Source organism: Cricetulus griseus, chromosome 2 (assembly GCF_003668045.3).
Source record: "Cricetulus griseus strain 17A/GY chromosome 2, alternate assembly CriGri-PICRH-1.0, whole genome shotgun sequence".
Lineage (NCBI taxonomy): Eukaryota > Metazoa > Chordata > Mammalia > Rodentia > Cricetidae > Cricetulus > Cricetulus griseus.
Window position 1 is genome coordinate 412,784,775 of NC_048595.1, and position 20,109 is coordinate 412,804,883.

General features: G+C 43.0%; 1 protein-coding gene across 2 annotated transcripts; it reads left to right on the top strand.

Moving 5' to 3' along the window:
* Positions 1-417: 417 nt before the first annotated feature.
* Bzw1 (basic leucine zipper and W2 domains 1) lies at positions 418-15,359 on the top strand. Of its 2 annotated transcripts, XM_027396940.2 has the most exons (12): positions 418-568; positions 1,603-1,676; positions 4,886-5,062; positions 6,263-6,357; positions 7,718-7,783; positions 8,413-8,548; positions 9,599-9,708; positions 9,835-10,005; positions 11,012-11,158; positions 11,777-11,915; positions 12,330-12,452; positions 13,083-15,359. In XM_027396940.2, the coding sequence occupies exons 2-12, from the start codon at positions 1,613-1,615 to the stop codon at positions 13,112-13,114; spliced, it is 1,260 nt and encodes a 419-aa protein (XP_027252741.1). In that variant the 5' UTR covers positions 418-568; positions 1,603-1,612; the 3' UTR covers positions 13,115-15,359. The 2 variants fall into 2 exon arrangements, with proteins under 2 accessions (XP_027252741.1, XP_035296848.1); XM_035440957.1 differs by lacking the exons at positions 418-568; positions 1,603-1,676; positions 6,263-6,357 and having other exon boundaries at positions 4,985-5,062.
* Positions 15,360-20,109: the final 4,750 nt, after the last annotated feature.

Consider the following 20,109-nt stretch of genomic DNA (forward strand, 5'->3'; position numbering starts at 1 on the left):
TTGTAAGGCTTGGGGGCAGGCAGGGGTCACACTTGCCCTCGGCCCCGCAGAGCATAGAGGCCCAGCCAGCTGCAGAGGACCCCGGCCAGGCAGACAGAGTGGGGGACCTGCCGGGGCCCAACAGAGCCCTCCCGCGGCCCCGGCCTTTACGCTCGCCGCCCAGCTCCCCCCACCCCCGGGACGGGGCGGACGGGTCCAACTCGCGCCAGGTCGAGGGGCGGCTCCAGCCTTTCACCCCCGCCCCGGGCGGAGAGGCCGGAGGATGCGGCGGGGGAGGAGAGACAGATGAGCTTCCCGGGTACGAGAATCCGGGCAGCCTAGGGCTTCAAAGCGGCTTAAAGAGTCCTACCCCCGCCGAGGTCGTCGGTACCCCGGCTGCCACCCCGCGTCCCCGGCAGGCCGGGTGCGAACTGGCGCAGAGGAGAAATCTCGCGATAGCAGGCCGCCGGGCGGGGGTGGCGCCTCTTCCTCCTCTTCTGCTCGCGTTAGTTCCGGTCGCAGAGGAGACAGCGCCGCAGTTGCCGCCAGCTCGGGGATTTCTGGCTCTTTTCTCTTCGCCTTAAATTCGGTGAGGCGAGTGCGGCGCAGGGCCGGGGGTTGGCGGCGCTCCGGGGCCCGGCGGAGAGCGAGGGTGGCGGCGCGGTTCGGTGGGGCCGGCGGAGCCCGGGGCCTGGATTCGTGGCCGGGGCCGCCGCTGTGGCGGGCGGGCAGGCGGGCGGGCGGGCGCGAGGCCCGCGGGGCGCCGGGGTGGCGGCGCGCCCCGTGTGCGCCCCGCCGGCCTGGGTAACAAAGCCGCCGCGGCCTCTGTTGGGTGATGTACGCGTGGGGGGTTCGGCGGGCGGGGCGCAGCCGCCGCCACCACCGCCCGGCCGCCGCCTCCGCCGCTGCTTTCGCGGAGGGCGGGCGGATGTACGGGGCGGCGGGGGCCCCGGCGCGCAGCGCCTCGGCGCCTGTGGTCCGCTCGGCGCGGCGGCCACCACCGCAGGCGACAGGGTCAGTGGAGAAGGACCCACGGCGCGCTGGGGCCCGTCAGTCGGACCCTCCGAGGCGGGAGGCACGGGAAAGGGTGTGGATGCGGAGACGCGTGCCCCGGGGAGGAGGAGGCGGCGGCTGCGGCGGCGGCTTGGGCTGTAGCGTTTGCGGCCAGCTCTGGGTTTTGCAGCTTGGAAGGGTGCAAGCTCAGGCGCCACTTTGGAGTGAGGGCGGTGCTCCTGTTCAGGAGGGACTCCCTTGGATGGATAGGTAGCTAGCTCGTGGCGGTCCGTGACAGTCCGCTGAGTTCTGGCTACTTAGAAGAAGTGGGCGATGCAAAGGGCAGGGTAGAAGAGACTGAGCAGTTAGGCTTGTGTAGGCGATTTGCCACCAGACAGGGTGACAGTGTAATGTCATAGCGAGGTGTAGTTCCAGGACTTATTTCGTTTAAGGGGCTCTTGTAGAGGGACACTTAACCTGCATTGCCTCTGCTGCCTGTGAACGGAAAGTGTTTTGGGTTTGATGAGTTGTGATTTTGACTTAAGGTTTGATACTTTGTTTTAGAATTTAACGTTACTGTCACAGATGGCTTTTAAGACCCTGTTTCTGTTTTGTTTTTTTTTCCCCTAGGGTGTCTTTTATGAATAATCAAAAGCAGCAAAAACCAACGCTATCAGGCCAGCGTTTTAAAACCAGAAAAAGAGGTAATTATTTGTATCTCCCTTAACTTTTCAGACGTTTTGTATCTTGGTTGCTCTCACAGTCAGCTGCATGTTACTAAACCTTCAAGAGAGAAAATAACAGAAACTTGGGTTTCTAGTTGATTGCTATTTCAGATGACACAACTTGTTTCTACTGTTTTCTTAAGTCTTCACTTTTTAAGTATCAGTATTCCTTTTAATGTGAAAAGTAGTGGCTAAGGAAAAAGCTGTGCTTTTAAGATGATAGGGTTCTTTGTTTAAGACATGGTTTCTCTGTAACAGCTCTGACTACTGTCCTGGAACCCATTTTGTAGACTAAACTGGCCTTGAACTCACAGAGATCTGCCTACTTCTGCCTCCTGGGATGAAAGGCATGTACCAGAGTTTGTTTGAACCAAGAAGGCTAAAACAAAGGGGGGCACTCCTTAAATCGGTAGTTTCACCAAGATTTTATGGAGATCTATGAAAGGGGAGCTCATTGATAGATTGTCTAACATACTCTAGGTCTTGGAAAAGATGTGTGGGAGAAAAATCAGATTTTATGAAATTGTAGAATACAGTTCACGTTGTAATTTTCTTTCTTTAAGGTTCTCAGATTGTAGCTCAGTCTGGCCTCCAGTGCCCTCCAAGTGCTGGGATTAAAGGCCTGAGCTTCTACTGGCAATCCAACTTGGGGATTGAACCTAGAACTATTGTCTTTAATCCCAGCATTTGGGAGGCAGAGGCAGGCAGATCTCTTGAGTTCAAGGACACCTGGTCTACAAATCGAGTTCCATGACTGCCAGCGCTACACAGAAAACCCTGTCTCAAAAAACTAAAACAGTGGGGTGGTGGTGGCACACGTCTTTAATCCCAGCACTCGGGAGGCAGGCGGATCTTTGTGAGTCCGAGACCAGCCTGGTCTACCAGAGCAAGTTCCAGGACAGCCTCCAAAGCCACAGAGAAACCCTGTCTGGAAAAAACAAACAATAATAATAATGAAGAAGAAGAAGAAAAGTATGTATTCTGTGTGTTCCGTGGATTCCTGGCATCATCTTGATATAATTATAGTAACAAGTAACTTTTATCATTAGCATCTGGGAAGTGTCACTTCCTTAAATCCAGGTAAAGGTCTTTTATGCTTGGTATAGTGTGGCATAATGGAGTGTCTTTAAGCCCCCCCCCCCCAAAAGTAAAAACAAACCAAAAAAAGAATCTCCTGGCCTCCTGGTTCAGGGTATAAATATGTGTTTGCTTTGACTTAAGGGAGTTTTGAAAACAGGACTTTTAGTAAAATTAAATCTTTGAAAAAATAATTTCTCTCTAGTTGTGTGTAAAGAAATCAAGTATTGTCTGGCTTCAGCTGACAAAAGTGAAAATTCAAATATCATCATGTAACATAAATTGACAAAGCAAGACAAAGGGCTGGGGTGCCCATCAGTGGCAGAGCACTTGCCTATCATGTGAAGCCCTAGAGAATGTGAGGATTAGATAATTCAGTAAAGGCTGTGTGCTGCTGCCTTGTATTTAGTAACCACAGAAACTATGAGGTACATGTTACTTTGTAAGATTTATAGGTACTGAAAATGGCTTGTTTGTTCCTGGAAGAGATGCTTCAGCAATTAAGAGCAGTTGATGTTCTTGCAGAGTATCTGGGTTTGAGTCCCAGCATCCACACCAGGCAGCTCACATCTGCCTGTATCTCCAATATCAGGGATACAGTACCCACTTCTGGCCTCCTCAGAGTCCAGGCACACACGTGGTAAACATACATCCTCGTAGGCATTTACTATTTAAAAGAGGAAAGTGACTAGTTGCATAGATGCACAGGATATAGGGGGAACTAGGGTTTCATTACTGTGGGTTTTGTTTGTTGAGGTAGGACCTCTGGAACTCACTGTGTAGACCAGGCTAGCCTCAAGCTCATATATCCTGCCTTTGCCTCTCAAGTGCTGGGATTAAAGGTGTGTGTCACCATGCCCAGCCCAACAATCAGGTGTTTTGACTTAAGGGCACATGCTCTGAGCTACTAGACAATATAGTCTTCCAGTTATATAATTCTCTGATTTCCCTTCTGGATAAGAGTGATATGGTCATACATACAGCTACATAGTAAAACCTTGTCTCAAAAAAAAAAAAAAAAAAAAAAAAAAAAAACACAAAACAGCCAGGCAATGGTGACACACACCTTTAATCCTAGTACTCTGAAGGTACAGACAGGCAGGTCTCTGAGTTCAAGGCCAGGCTGGTCTACATAGTGGGTTCTAGGACATCCAGGGCTAGTAGAGACCCTGTCTCAGGAAAAAACAAAAGAAAAAGATGTAGTTTGTTAGAGTGCTTGTCTAGCATGTATAGAGCCCTAGGATCTGTTCCAGAGCTGATATGGAAGCTGAAGGATCATAAATTGAAAGTCATAGTGAGTTATAGGCTACCCTGAGGCAAATGAGACCCTGTCTCAAAAACAAACAAAAAAGGGACTGAAGAGCTGAGTATAGTGCTTGCCTCACAAGCATGAAGACTTGCATTTGATCCCTGTTAGCCACATAAAAGCCAGGCATAGCAGCTCATGTTTGTGATTCAGCGTGGAGAGGCAGAGGCCAGTGGATCCCAGCCAGTCTAGCCAAATCAGTGAGCTCTAGATCCAGTGAGAGAATGTCTTAATAAAATGGATACCAGTTAGGAAGACACTGTATCAACCTAATAAAGCTCTGTACTCAGTTCTGTAGCACATGGAAGTGCAAGTTTAGGCAGATAACTATAACCCTGGGGACGGGGAACTTGAGTGCAAATTTTCAGAGAAAGGTTTAAGGGGTTTTGTTTTTATTTGTTTTTCAGACGGGATCTCACTAGATAGAACAGGCTGGCCTGGAACTCAGGTCCACCTGCCTCTACCTTCCTAGTGCTGGAATAAAAGGCTTGTACCACCAATGGCTGGTATAGATTAGTGTTCATTAGAGCAGTTTGGTGACAGTGGGAGCAGGAAGCCCAGCACTTCAGCTTACAGAATTGGAGTAGCCACATGGTATTGACCAGGTAGGTCATCCTGCCTTGAACTTGCAGGAGGGACACTGAGGTGTCTAAACTAATGTTTCTCCTGTCAAGCCTACTTGTTCCAAGTCTTGGGTACTTGCCTTTTTCCAGCTATTAAATTAAACAAAACTCAGTAGATGGTCTTACTTTATAAGGTGCTGGTTGTACCATCTTCAATAACTTTTTTGTTTTCCTCCCTCCAGATGAAAAAGAGAGGTTTGACCCTACTCAGTTTCAAGACTGTATTGTTCAAGGCTTAACTGAAACTGGTGCTGATTTGGAAGCAGTAGCTAAGTTTCTTGATGCTTCTGGAGCAAAACTTGACTACCGCCGCTATGCAGAAACACTCTTTGACATTCTGGTGGCTGGTGGAATGCTGGGTAAGTATCTGGGTTTTGTGGGTGTAATTAAGAGAAGTGAAATATAGAGATAATTGAAAAGCCAGAATGTGAGCTTTTGACAAGCTCAACAAGAGGGATGTGTTTTGGTTATATTGTGTTTTGTTTTTATTTTTATTTGTGTACATTAGTATTTTGCTTGCATGTCTTTCCCTGGACTGCCATGTGGGTACTAGGGATGGAGCTGGTGCACTTAGCCATCGAGCAAACTCCAGCATAGGGATGGTTTCCCTATATAACCCTGGCTGGCATGGAGGTCACCATATAGATTGGGTTGGCCAAACTTTTTCTGTTTTTTTCCCTTTGTTTTGGAGACATGTTCTCATTTATGTAACCCTGACTGGCCCTGAACTTGATACATTGCTAAGGATTCTTGTGGCTTCTAAGTACTAGGATTAGAGGCTTGGGCCACCGCAGAAGGCAAAAAACTTTCAAAAGTAAAGAGAATAGTATAATGAATATCTGATCTATTGTACAACTTTAATGCTTATTTTTAACACAGTCCTACTTGGTCTATACCCTGCAAATTTCAGATACCCAACTACTTCTCTTTTTTAAGATAAGGTTTCACTTGGATATAGCTCAGGCTAGCCTTGAATAGGGAATATCTCTTAACTTGCCTTCTTCATAGTTATAATATGAAAAATGGGATTTTTGAACCAGTTGTGGTGGCATTATAAGTATTCAGTAGAATTATGAGTTCCAGGCCAGCCTGGGCTAAGTGGCAAGATCCTTCCTTAAAGGTACAATGCAGCCTCCTTGGAAATTTAAAAGGAGTTACTTTCTGTGTAGAAAGTTAAATATAATCAAAACCAGATCTGAACACTTCTACTTGACCTGTTGGGCACTACTAAATGGTTGATTCATTGAGTTTATTTCACTAGACATGTTTATGTTTATTTTGTATATGCGTGTGTGTATGTAGGCATACATAGTAAATATTAGGTTCCCGAAGACTTGGTAGCAAACACCTTTACTCACTGAATCTCTTTGGGTGGGGGTTCTTGATTGCTGTGCAAATTACTCATTTGTACATACTGAGCCATCTGACCATTTGGATTTTAATTCATCTTAGAGTGTTACTATTTTATTTTACATTGGAAATCCTTATTAGTAGGTAGCTGAAATGGTCACTCATTTAAGATAACAGTGACTGCAAATTTACTGGTAAATATTTCTTAGCCCCAGGGGGTACACTGGCAGATGACGTGATGCGCACACGTGTCTGTGTGTTTGCAGCACAAGAAGACCTAGAGACCATGCAAGCATTTGCTCAGGTAAGCGAAACTGTCCATCATACCTACCAACCATCTGGGGAGTGTCCAAGGGATATTCAGAATAATATAAACTTCAGAATAATATAAAAAAATTAATCTGCTGTGGTTTGGGGGTTTTGTTTGTTTGATTTTGTTTTTTTGGGGGGGGGTTCTTTTTGTTCTTTTGTTTTTTTCTTCGAGACAATGTCTCAGTATGTAGCCTTCGCTACCATAAAACTAAGAGATCTCTCTTCCTCAGCAAGCCCAGCTTTTGCTCTTTTCGGTCTTTTGGGGAGAAAAAACAATTACTGTGGGTGTGCCCCCGACTGCAGGTGTCCTTGAAGACCAGCGCCTTCAGATCTTCTGAATCCATAGTAACAGGCAGTTGTGAGCTTGTCCATTGTTCTGGGAACCAAATTTCTGAAACAGCAGTGAATACTCTTAATCACCAAGTTAACTCTCCAGCCCCTAGATTTGTATCTCTGGAATTATTCTCTTTAACAAAGGCAGTACGCAGATGGGCAGTGGTGGCACACACCTTTAATTCCAACACTCTGGAGGCAAAGACAGGTAAATCTCTGAGTTCGAGGCCAGCCTGGTCTACAGAGCAAGTTCCAGGACAGCCAGGGCTACACAGAGAAACCCCGTCTCAAAAAAGACCCCCCAAAAAAGGGGGGCAATAAGCTATGTTGGGTATCACATCTCTATAACCCCAGCACTTGAGAAATTGAGATAGGAAGATGGGGAATTCAAGGTCATCCGTGGGTACCGTATGTTCACTGCCAGCCTAGACTACATGAATGTCTGTCTGAGTTCCCTATCCCACCTCCACACAAAGAAGATACTAAGCTGGATGTAGTAATCCATGCCTGTAATCCCATACTCAGGAAACTGACCCTAAAAAAATCTCAAGAGTTGAGGCAGACTGACTTATGCTACCTACAGGGAGACTGTGACCAAAAAAAGCTAAGAAAAGTTAGTTTTCTATTATGATTGCTATATTGAGCCATTCTGTAGACATTCTTTTCATTTTGAAATAAAAAATGAGTTTATTGATTCAGGCTGGGACTCCACTTTGTAACCCTCATGCCTTAGCTTTCCCAGGGCTGAAAGCTCTGTCACCATATTTAGCTTCATAGTTAAATTTTTACTTTTTGTAAGCAAAGAATTTAATGTACCTAACCTGGGATTTGGTGTCTATGTCTAGGAAAAATAGAGCTGTGTTTTAGGATCTTGAGCAATAACTAACTAGTCTTTATTTAACATAAAGTGATAAAGTTATTAAGAAGTGGCTATTAAATGTTTATATTTTCAATATGTGGTGAGATTATCCAATGGAGAGTCCTCTTTTTCAGTTCTAAAACTGACTTTGATCTTCTAGGTTTTTAACAAGTTAATAAGGCGCTACAAGTACCTGGAGAAAGGTTTTGAAGATGAAGTTAAAAAGGTATGAGAAGGAGTTGGGTATGGTATGTACTTAGCATATGCAAGACCAAGCATTCAGTCTGTAGCCCCAGATTAGAAAGGGAAAGGAGCAGATATGGAAGTGTTAAGTTCCAATTCAACCACTTCTTGTTTTAGATGTTAGGAGGCTACTATTGAAGTATAGTTTGGGGAGTGTATATCACTTAGTTTGCTGAAATACTTGAAACTCACACATTGTCAGTGTTGTGTTAAAACAAATGGCAGTTAAAAATCTAGGGATTATTTGGAAAGAGAAAGGGCCAGAGCATAAGATGCGTGAGAGATTACGTGTATTTGAGTTCTGATGCCAAATCTTCATAAATGGATGCAGCAGCAAAAAACTGACAAAATTAAATGTTGAATATCGGGCTCTGTTCTAACTCTTTAGTACTAATAAAAAAACCTTGTAGGGTGAGTTTTATTGTTCATATTTAATATGTAATGAAACCAAGATACAGATATGAAGTAATTTGCCCAAGACCACTAGGTTAATGAGTCTTAGAATGGAGATAAAAACATTAATGTTTGGACCTCAGAGCTGCTTATGGTTTGTTTTATGCTTTTAGCAGTAATGCAAGTGCTCTTTTTAACCCTAATTTTTTACTTTTACAGTTATTGCTCTTCCTAAAGGGATTTTCAGAGTCGGAGAGGAACAAGCTCGCTATGTTGACTGGGGTTCTTCTGGCTAATGGAACACTTAATGCATCCATTCTTAACAGCCTTTATAATGAGAATTTGGTTAAAGAAGGTAATTAGCTTGAACTGATATAAAAGCATGGTTTACTGTTTGTGTGTGTATGTGCTGGGTGTCTGTGGACATTCTGCATGCTGCAACTCACTAAGTAGGTTAGGCTGGCTGGTCACTGGACCGGAGGGAGTCACTGTTTCCATGTCCCTAGTGCTGGGATTACATGTGACACTATCAAGCTTGGCCTTTCTTCCTCCTTCAACAGGAGTTCTGGAAGTTAACTCCTGTCCTCATGTTTGCAAAGTGCATGTCTTACCAACTTAAGTATCTCCCAGGCACCTATGAGCCTCTAGAGAGTTCTCAGAACCAGGCATGGTTGTGCAAACCTGAATTCCATCATTTTGGAGGCTGAGGTGGGAAGATTGGGAATTTGGTATCAGAATAAACAACATAACAAAACTTATCTCAAATTTTTTTTTAGGATTTGTTTTAGAGTTTATGTACAGCACATGCATGTAGGAATCTTGGATAGCCAGAAGAGAAAGTTGGGTTTCCAGGAACTAGAGTTACAGGAGACTATAAAATAAGCAGGTGCTGGGATCTGAACTCAAGTCCTCTTAACCATTGAACCAACCTGCTGTCTATCCAGCCCCTTTAAAAAAATTTTTAAGCATTTCAATTTAGTGGGCACTTGATTCATATCTTTAGTGTTCAAGTTTGGGGTATGTCTTTAGAGTACACACATATCCAGGTTGAAGCACCTAGGATTATATGTACTAAAATGAGAAATCCAAAGGAACCCAGAGACTTCTGTCAATTGAGGGAACCCAGGAGTTAAGGCAAGTGCTCTACCAACTGAGCCTTAGACCCCAACCCCTGCTGTCCTTTTCTTAAATGCCTACCTTGCTGGGAATGTGTGGTCCCTTTAATACTTAGAATAGCACTGGTTAGCACATACATTCTCAACTGTGATTGGATCAGTAATTTAAGATTAGCAAGTGGCAGACTATATAGGGCTTGCTGTGAAATGGTCACATTGGCACAGGGAAGTAGAGGGTTTGGATGGACTTGAGTAGGTACTTCTATTAGATAAGCTTCTTTCCTTTACAGGGGTTTCAGCAGCATTTGCTGTAAAGCTCTTTAAATCATGGATAAATGAAAAAGACATCAATGCAGTGGCTGCAAGTCTCCGGAAAGTCAGCATGGACAACAGACTGATGGTTCGTACCTTTCCTCCCATTCCTCCCAACCCATTCCATTCTGTGGTGATAAAAGCTTCCTGGCTTTTAGTCTGAAAACCCTTCTTTCATTTGGTGGGAAGACCACCTAACCAATTGTTCTTTCAGGAGCTGTTCCCTGCCAATAAGCAAAGTGTGGAGCACTTCACCAAGTATTTCACTGAGGCAGGCTTGAAAGAGCTTTCGGAATACGTCCGCAACCAGCAGACCATCGGGGCGCGGAAAGAACTCCAGAAGGAGCTTCAGGAGCAGATGTCCCGTGGGGATCCCTTCAAGGATGTAAGCTGCTCTGTGTAAACCATTTTTTCTTTAATGCATGTGTCTGTTTCACTTGCATACATGGCTGTGTGCCGCATGTGTGAGTGCCTGGTGCTCGAGTGGTCAAAAGAGGAGGGCTCATTGTCCTTGGAACTGGAGTTAGAATTTGTATTACTCATTGCCCAGGTATAATAAGTTTGAAGATTTTGTAGCGTACAGGCCAGGGGCAGACATTTTTCATTCGGAGCCAGTTTGGTGGTGGTGGTGGTGGTGGTGGTGGTGGTGGTGGTGGTGGTGGTGGTGGTGGTGGTATCATTTTTACATTTATTTAGAGATGGAGAATGTGCATTTGTACACAGATCTCCTACCCTTTGGGGCCAGGGAATCAATCTTGTGTTGTCAGGCTTGGTTGCAGGTACCTTATGTATTTGCTGAGCCATTTTACCTGCCCGAGCCAGCTTGTATATTAAATCTCAAGGTTCTGTCCTGTGGCAGTGGTTTTCTGCTTGCATGTGGTACTGATGGAATTTGTTGCCAGTTTCATGGAAAAACTTTGCTTGCTTGCTTATTTAGGCATGGGCTCACCATACATACCTGACTAGCCTGGAATTATAGGCCACGTTGACCTCAAATTCAGAGATCCACCTCCCTCTGCCTCAGGGAGTTGCTGGGGTTAAAGGCATGCACCATGGTGCCTGGCTGGAAAGGCTTTTAAATTTTTTATTTTTTAATCTTACTTACTTTTATGTGCATTGGTGTTTTGTGGTGGGTGTCAAGTCCCTTGGAACTGGAGTTACAGACAGTTGTGAGCTGCCGTGTAGGTGCTGGGAATTGAACCTGGGTCCTCTGGAAGAACAACCTGTGCTTTTAACCACTGAGCCATTTCTCCTGCCCCTTAATAGGCTTTTTTATGCTTTTGTAATATGTGTAAATTTGATGTTTACTTTTTATAAAATGTCTAGTTTGATGTGTAAAGTATGTTTATAATAAAAATAGCTTCTGTTACTAAGTTTGCATTATTTTGCAGATAATTTTGTATGTCAAGGAAGAAATGAAAAAAAATAATATCCCAGAACCAGTTGTCATTGGGATAGTCTGGTCAAGTGTGATGAGCACCGTGGAATGGAACAAAAAAGAGGAGCTTGTAGCAGAACAAGCCATCAAGCACTTGAAGGTAGTGGGGTTGTTCCTTGGTAGAGCAAACTGTCACACTCAGGTGGGACGTGGGGACTGTCAGTGGGTGTTTGTCTAAGACAGTTCTCAACCTGTGGGTCATGACCCTTTCACAGAGGTCACCTAAGATGATCATAACAGTAGCAAAATTACAGTTATGAAGTAGTAACACATAGTTTTATGGTTGGGGTCACCACAACATGGGGGAACTGTATTAAAGGGTCACAGCATTAGGAGAATTGAGAACCACTGGTCTAAAGGATTTACCACATTTGTGATGCTGGGAATAATCTACCAGTAAGCAGAAATTAGTGTTGATAATGCTTTTAAGACTGAGTTGGCTTTATCTGGTTCATATATTAAAAATAATAATGTTTAAAAGTAATTTAAGCCTGGGACTTGGTACTGCTGAGGGAAAATGGGAGGTTTTTTCTTACCCCCACTGAAGTATACTTACCTGAATGGAGCTTAGTAGATTTTTCTGCTTTACTATTTTGTATTCCTGATTTTCAATGAACTGATTATAATTCACTGTGGTAACAATGAGCTATGTTCTGTATTGTGGGAATTTTGTAAAGGATGACCATTGTAATTAGTAAGCCATTTGTTCTTTTAAAAGCAATACAGCCCTCTGCTCGCTGCCTTTACTACCCAGGGTCAGTCTGAGCTGACCCTGTTACTGAAGATTCAGGAGTACTGCTATGACAACATTCACTTCATGAAAGCCTTCCAGAAAATAGTGGTGCTTTTTTATAAAGGTAAATCTTCAGTCTTGTGAAGTAAGGAGTGTCTGGACGTGAGCACCCCATAGTCACAAAGTAAAACCATCTGTGCTTAAATTGAGGGTTGTGGTTCTGTTTGTGTTTGAGACAGGCTCTCACCTTTGTGTTGACTGGCCTGGAACTTAGAGAAAGATCCACTTGCCTCTGCCTCCCAAGTATAGTGCTGGGATCAAAGGTGTGATTCCTTACACCCAGCAGAATTGTGTATTTTTACTTAGTACATCTGTGAAGCTTGTTTACAAATTAAATAAATCCACAAGTAAGAATCTATCTCTCCCCACTCCCATCTTATCCCCACAGAACAACTACTCAAGTGCCAAGTAGGCATTTGTACCTTATGTGGTAGAAAGATTATGTTCAAATTTCTAATATAAATGACATTGTTTGTAGCTGAAGTCCTGAGTGAAGAGCCCATTCTGAAGTGGTATAAAGATGCACATGTTGCAAAAGGGAAAAGTGTCTTCCTTGAGCAGATGAAGAAGTTTGTAGAATGGCTCAAAAATGCTGAAGAGGGTAAGTCTTCCTCTGTGTGGATTTCGTGGAAGTTGGGGTTGTAGCATTTGGTTTTTGTTGATGTTTTAGACAAGACTTGATGGTCTAGCCCTAAATGGCTTTGTACTTATAACTGGTAACTGTTCCCTTGCCTCTGCTAGGATTGCAGGTATAGTTCACCTACTGGAAATTGGTTTTAATGTGACACTGATAAATCTCCACACAAGTTTCTTCCATCTTGTTGCCATTCCATATCTGGGGAGATTTTCTGTTCATTGTGTTACCCATGGTCATCTCTTTTTAAGCCAAGAAGGGAAATTAGACTTGAATCATTATAATATTTTTAGGGTTTTATTGTGTTTTATTTAATGTATGGGTGTGATCTCCACATGTTGGAACAACTTTTAGCAGAGATCAAGCAGGGGTTAGATCTTACCATGGGCTTATTGTGCTCTTACCATGGGCTACCATGATCTTATTGGACTTGCCGTGGGCTTCCCATGAGCTTTCTGACCCCATCATGGGTAGGGTCTTACACTAAACAGTAGGGAAATTGAAATTTTTTGAGATTGGCAAATGTGTAGTTGTTTTTAGTTGATATTAGTATAAAGCTTGAAATGACCTTTGACTGTTTCTCAAAATCTTTCCTAGAATCGGAGTCTGAAGGTGAAGAAGGTGACTGAATTTTGAAACAACATCCTCAGTAAAGCAAACAGGAGTTGTAGATAAAATGTCATGTCTCATGTGTCCTGGTTCTTACATCTTCCTACCTCCCTATATCAAGCATGATATAAGGGCTTTCATGGCAATTTTTATTTTAACTGTTTTTATGGTTCCTGGAAACTGTGGGTGTGGTTTCTGAAGCCATGTGTAAGAAGCTGCAGGGGCTGTAGAACTGAATCTGATGTCGCATTGGTTTGTCAGTTACCTTCTACCTCCTGGATTTTCTACTGTAATAATGTGATGTAAGGCCTTCCGCAATGAGCAGTTAACTTTATTCCCTGGGTTTTCTATATAAACAGTTTTCAAGATATGATTTGGTTAAAAATAATTTGTTACAAAAAATTCTGTTTGCAAATTAAACTGTAAAAGTATCCAAAATCTCAAAAGGCAATGATTTGTGTGATAATTTAGTATGTCCAGAGCCCTGTTCATAAGTGAAAATCCTGTAGACAATTGAATCTATAACATGAATCTGGAGTGTTTGGACCATTGGTTATATGTGTGCATTTTATTGTATTTTTAACCCCAGATGTTGTTTGCTCTCTGGAGAGCAAACTTGAGTTGAGAACTCACACATGGCAGAGGTAGGAAGAAGAAAACTGAGCTTATTCCTAGAAAGTTGTGTGTTCATTTTTATCTTTCCAGGTGGATAAAGTAGATACTCTTCATACAAACATTCTACTCAGGACACAGCTAGACTGTGAGGAAAGGGTTCCCAGAGGACTGTGAGTCACTAACCCGTGAGATTGTTGGGAGTGTTTCGGGTGAGCATGTTCTAACAGGATCTAAACACAACTCCATTTCCTGTTGTGCAGGTCACGAGCAGTTATAGCCGTCTCTCACTTGTTATATAGGCCTGGCTTCGTTTTACTATATTCAAACACCTAGTAACATACCCTAGTTGCCATTATTTTCCTTTTTTGTTAATTGCCATGAGCCAAATACTTCCTTTAAATGATTAATCCATTTATTTTAATAGCTGCCCTTTTCATTGCTTTTCTTTTTGCTATCCATTTGTAGTTGGTAGGAGGAAAATGTAGCCACCTTTTTGGAAAGGCTAAAAGTGAACATTTTAAGAGTTTCTTAATTGATAAAAGAAAATAGTCTAGAATAATGCCACCAGAGACTGAGTGGAAATTGCCCATTTTGAAGGTGCCATTCTTAGAAGCCAATGATTTGGTATTTAAAGCTTATCTTGAGAGAATAACATGTAATATAATTTGAAATAAACGTTTAGTAGCCTTGAGAGCATTATAGCAAAAACATTGATGGGTGGGGTGAATTTGTAAAATGAATGACTTTGATAAAGTTTTATGCACAGGCAAATGTACTCATTAGATTCTGTGTAGTGATCTGCTTTTCCTTTGTAATTTGTGGTCCTAAAAAGAAATTTTTTTTAAATAAAGTCCATCCTTACATTTAGGTTTTATAGATCAGTCTTTTTTTTATCCCCACTCTCACCCCCCATAAATGCCATTGCTCCTAGTGGTGTGCTGTATGTTGTGCTTTCGGGTGTCTACTGTGTAAGCATTAACAATCCATGCTTCCACCTCCTCACAGATCCCAATGTAGCTGAAACTACATTGCCATTTCTACAACCAGATCCTTGCATGTTACCGCCATTCAAAACCCACCCTGTTTAATATATACTGTGTATAGTGAAAGAGTGTGGCGTCTTCCAGAACTACAAATGATCTTTGATCATAGATATTTCCCTTCGTACACAGTAGTGTTTAATTATTATAATAGTAAAATGGGTAAGGCACCTGTGAATATAATGTAAAGAAAGGGAGCAATTTATAAAATTATTCTCATTTTGAATTTAAATGCCAAACTATGGCCTCCAATATGTAATTCCTACTAGAGATGTTAAAACTGTGCTTTTAATCATGATAGGCAACTGTTGGTTGACTTCCTAACTTGGTGTCCGTTTCTAAGGCTTTTAGTCTCCCGGATACTATACTGTGTATTTAGAACTGATAAGTGTCACCTTACTAGGATTTTATTGTCCTAGAAATACTGTTCTTATAAAATCTCTACATACCAAAATGCCACATATTTTATTTGGCATATTGATGGTGGTGACGGGAAATGCATGTGACCAAGAGGTTAACTTATAGCAGTGTACAAGCTTTTCCATTATCAGAACTTCCCAGAACCCTTTTCCCCAATAGCACCCCAATAAATTTTAATATAGATACACTATATACTGTGTCTGTGCTTTATACATGAAATGAGTAAGAGTGTTTTTTATATATCCTCAAAGAATGAACTTAACCATTGATAAAGTGTTTGTGCGATGGTTTCATTAAGATACTCAGGTTAGCTTTGAACTCCTGTCAGGCAGGCTGTATGTGCACTTTCTTTTTTTCTTTTTCTTTTCCCGAAACAGTTTCTTTTCCTGAAACAGGTAGCTTTGGAGCCTGTCCTGGCACTCGCTCTGGAGACCTCAAACTCACAGAGTTCCGCTTGACTCTGCCTCCCGAGTGCTGGGATTAAAGGCGTGCGCCACCAACACCTAGCTGTATGTGCACTTTCAATCCTCCTGCCTTAGCCACCTGTGTAGTTGTTCTAGGCCTGTAAGGGGCAATTCATGATCTATGAATCCCCTCCCAACTGTAATCTATACCTTTTCCCCCTTGGCCTCGGGGCTTTGTAGATTGGAGAAAAAGACTTGTTTGAGGCAAGTTTGAGGCTAGTCCTGGCTGGCCTGAACTCTGCCTCTTCCTCCCTAGTGCTGGGATCAAACATGCATTTACCACACCCAGCATCAAACAGGCCTAAAACCTGATGGTAGATTTATCATTGAATCACCTAAGTTCCTTCTAATGTGTAAAAATTTCAAATTGTGAACAGTGCCAGAAAAGCAGCTTTTGAATTTTACTAGCTGTCTTACTCTATTGCTGTGACAAAACACTATGTCCAGGGCAATGGATTTATATCTATATATAAGCATTTGATCTGGGGGCTCCCTGTTGCTGGTTTTTCTTTCCAGCCTGGTCCCATAGCTGCCTTGCCCCAAATGAACACAGACTATATTAATTATAAAACTGTTGGCTAGGGCTTTGATTGGCTGGCTCTCTTAATTATTAACCCATAACTACTATGTATTCCTACATGACCTTATCTTACCAGAGAATGAACGCCTGGCACATCTTCTCAGTCTCTACATGACATTGCATTGCGGTGCCTCTCTGCCTACATTTCCCAGAATTCTACTCTAGTCCTACGTATGTTCCTGCCTCTATTGACCAACAGTGTTTTATTCATCAACCAATAAGAGAAGCATACAGAAAGACATTCCCCCATCAGCTCACAGTTGCAGAGGTTTAGAATCTGAGACCATTGAGGCTGTCGTATGGCTGGTAGACAGGTATGCATGCATGCATGACACTGGAACAGCTGAGAGCTTACATGTTGAGACAACCAGGAGGTAGACACACTGGAAATGGCATGGGCTTTTGAAACCTCAGAGCCTACCTACCTCCAGGTGCACACCTTAAGTCCTTCTAAAACACTTCTCCCAACTGGAGGCCAGAAATTTGGTTGGTTGAGTTGAACAAGCCAAAGTTTGAGTATATGTTACTGAATTATTTCTTCCTCAGGTGCTATGTAAAGTAAGCAATCATGAAAAGTCTTCAATTGCTTTGTTAGGATTTGTGTGTGTGTGTGCAAGCATATGTGTTCAGTGTTAGTCTTATCAATCTGAAATGCTTTTTCTATTCAACCTGAGGCCTTAAGTTTTAAAATACTAAGGATACGATAGACTTCGATGATCCCCTGTGGGAGGCCTCACCCTCCCTGGGGAGTGGAGAGTGGGATGGGGAGTTGGTGGGGAACATAGGACAGGAGGGAGAGGGAACTGGGATCGGTATGCAAAATAAGATTGTTTTTTTATTTAAACTTAAGATTTAAAATACTAGAAATACCATGAGCATGGAGACACATGCTATTAACCAAGCACTCAGGAGAAAGTGGCAGGTGTATCTGAGTCCAGGCCAGCCAGGCCTACATGGTTTGTCTAAAAGGGGTGGAGGTGGGGAGGAATAAAGATTTTCAGTGGGTGTGGTTTAAACAACCTGGAAAAATCTTGTGCTTTTGACTGGAAACATCTTAGTACAGAATTGGCTTTTTCTTGAGAAAATGTGAACTATAATGGATTATTAACTCTTGGCCTATGAATGGAGTTTCCTGTCTGGTCCAGCAGCCATTTAGTCCCAAATATTATAAACCATTTGGCTGATGGCACAGGCTTCTTAATTGGCTCTCTTAATTATTAATCCATTTCGATTAAACTATATATTGCCATGAGTCTGTGGTTTACTCATAGTGCTCCAGAATGTTATTCCTTTGGCAGTTCCTCGTTGCCTTCCTCTTCCCAGCCTTTTACTAGTCTGGTAGCCCTGCCTATGCTTCCTGCCTGTCTACCAGCCAATCAGAATTTATTCATCGACCAATAAGAGAAACATTAACAGCATGCAGGACATCCCCCATCATTGGCCATCTTGGTGTAATTGGCAGGCTGTAGCCTAGCAAGGGAGCCTTGTCTGTTAGGTATGAGTGCTGCATCTAGGAAAGGTGCAAGGAAAAAGCTTCAGAATTCCTTGGATTATCACAAGGAAGTAAAAGTTTATGAGACTTATGAATGTTCATGGTTGTGTAGTGGATTCCAGTTGTATATTGAGGTGTCCTAAGAAAAATCCATGTCATTACCCATTTAAAAATAAGTTGGCTGGAGAGCACACCAAGTGGCAGAGCACTTGTCTAGCATACCCACACAGGGTAAAATGTAGGGGTTTCTCACAGTTCTACTCAATGTCATAGTAATGGTGATTTACTACACCTGGAAATTACCATGAAATCCATAGATTTAAGGGCTCAGTCTCTAGAAGACTGTTTCCCCACTTGATGGCAATTCCAAGGCTGGGTCTATGGCTTTTTACATTGTGAGCTTGTGCACATGTTACATGCCTGCACTCATGTACATGCTTGTGTGCCCCATTAGTGTACATGTGAAAGCCAATTCTTTCCTCCCATGTTGGTCCTGTAGGCTGAACTTTTTTGAGACAGGGTATCACTCTTCAGCCCTTGCTGGCCTGCCACTGCCCATGTAGACAAGGTTGGCCTTGATCATGAAATCCAAATGCCCTTGCCTCTCAAGTGCTGGAGTCAAAGACAGTTGCAGTACTCTTACCCACTGAGCCATCTCTTCAGCCCCTTTTTTAAAGATTACTATGCATACAGTATCCTGCTGATGTATGTAGCTGTCAGAAGATGGCACCAGATCTCATTATAGATGGTTGTGAGCCACCAACTGGTTGCTGGGAATTGAATTCAAGACCTCTGGAAGAGCAGCCGGTCTCTTAACCTCTGAGTGCCAGTGTAATTTAAAAAATAAAACTTACAGCAAGAAGGGCCTAGGCCCTCCACCAAATGATATGACAGACTTTGAAGGTCCCTGGTGTAGGGCATTGGGGGCATTGGGGGTGGGAGGAGTTGGGGGATGGGTTGGGGAGGATGGATATGTAAATACAAGTAGTAATTAAGAAATTTAAATAAAAAATAAACTTTTAAAAAAATAAATACATATCATGATCTTGATTTATCAGTATTATAAACCACAGCAGTGATGTGCCTAGGAAACAAGGGTTTTTGTGCACACCCATGCACCCATGTTGAGGTCAAAGCAGGCTATGGGGTGTCTTGCTCTATCTGGCTCTGCCTTACTGCCTTAAGGCAGGATCTCCACAAACTTCTTAAGGAGCTAGGACCTAGGTTTACCTTTAGGGAGCGAACTCTGGGGTTGTAATCCTCTTGGTAGCAGGAGAGGATTTATAAAATCAGCAACTCTTAAAAGTAATTTGTTCCATGTGTATCCATGTAGAAGTTAAATAACTTTCCAGAGTTGGTTCTCTCCTTCCTTCCACTGTTTCCAGAAATCAAGCAAACTTAGGTTGTCCAACCTAATGGTAAACATCTTCATGTACTGAGCCTAGCTCAATTTTCAAGGTTTTTTAAAGTCAAACCCAAACCAAAAATTAAATGACCACAGAAAACTGAGGCTGTATCCAACATGCATGAAGTCCAGATAAAGCAAAGCACCAGGCTCTCATCCCAGTCTTGATGTATAAGCAGAGAACCATTGAGGATCAACCTCCAGTCTCCACAGGCACTTCCACATGTGGCTACATGTGTGAGCAAATAGACAAAAAAAAAAATCCTGCCTCAAGCCGGGCAGTGTTGGCGCACCCCTTTAATCCCAGCACTGGGGAGGCAGGCAGATCTCTGTGAGTTCAAGACCAACCTGGTCTACAAGATCTAGTTCCAGGGCGGCCTCCAAAGCCAGAGAAACCCTGTCTGGACCCCCCCCTCCAAAAGAAAACCTGCCTCACTACACGAACCTTGGTTCAGAAACATGGCTAGATGTTTATTCTTAGCCTGAAGGAATAGTTTAGTAACAAGCAGAATATACCACATCTACAGATTGGCCAGGACACAGCAACACTAAGCTCTGAACAATGAAGGAAAACAATCTTGGCTAACCTTTAGTTGAGGCTTCACATAGAGTTAACGCAGAGAAAGATGGTGCCACACTACTCACATTACTTAAGAATGTAAGAAAGTTGGGGCTGGAGAGATGGTTCAAGAGTGGCTCTTCTAGAGAACCCAGGTTTGATTTCCAGTACCCACAAAACAAGTTAATCTGCAACACCTTTTTCTGGCTTGCACACATGATGTAGGCACTTCCAGACTTAAAAAAGCCACCTGGGCAGTAGTGCCACATGCCCTTAATCCCAGCTTGGTCTAAAGAGTAATGGGACACACAGAGAAACCCGGTCTAAGGAGGTTGGGGTAACCACCCCGAAACAAAATGACTGCAGAAAGCACCAAACTATATAGACTTTTATAAATTCATAAGCACAGTTTATTCCAAATAAATCATTTGAAAATTACT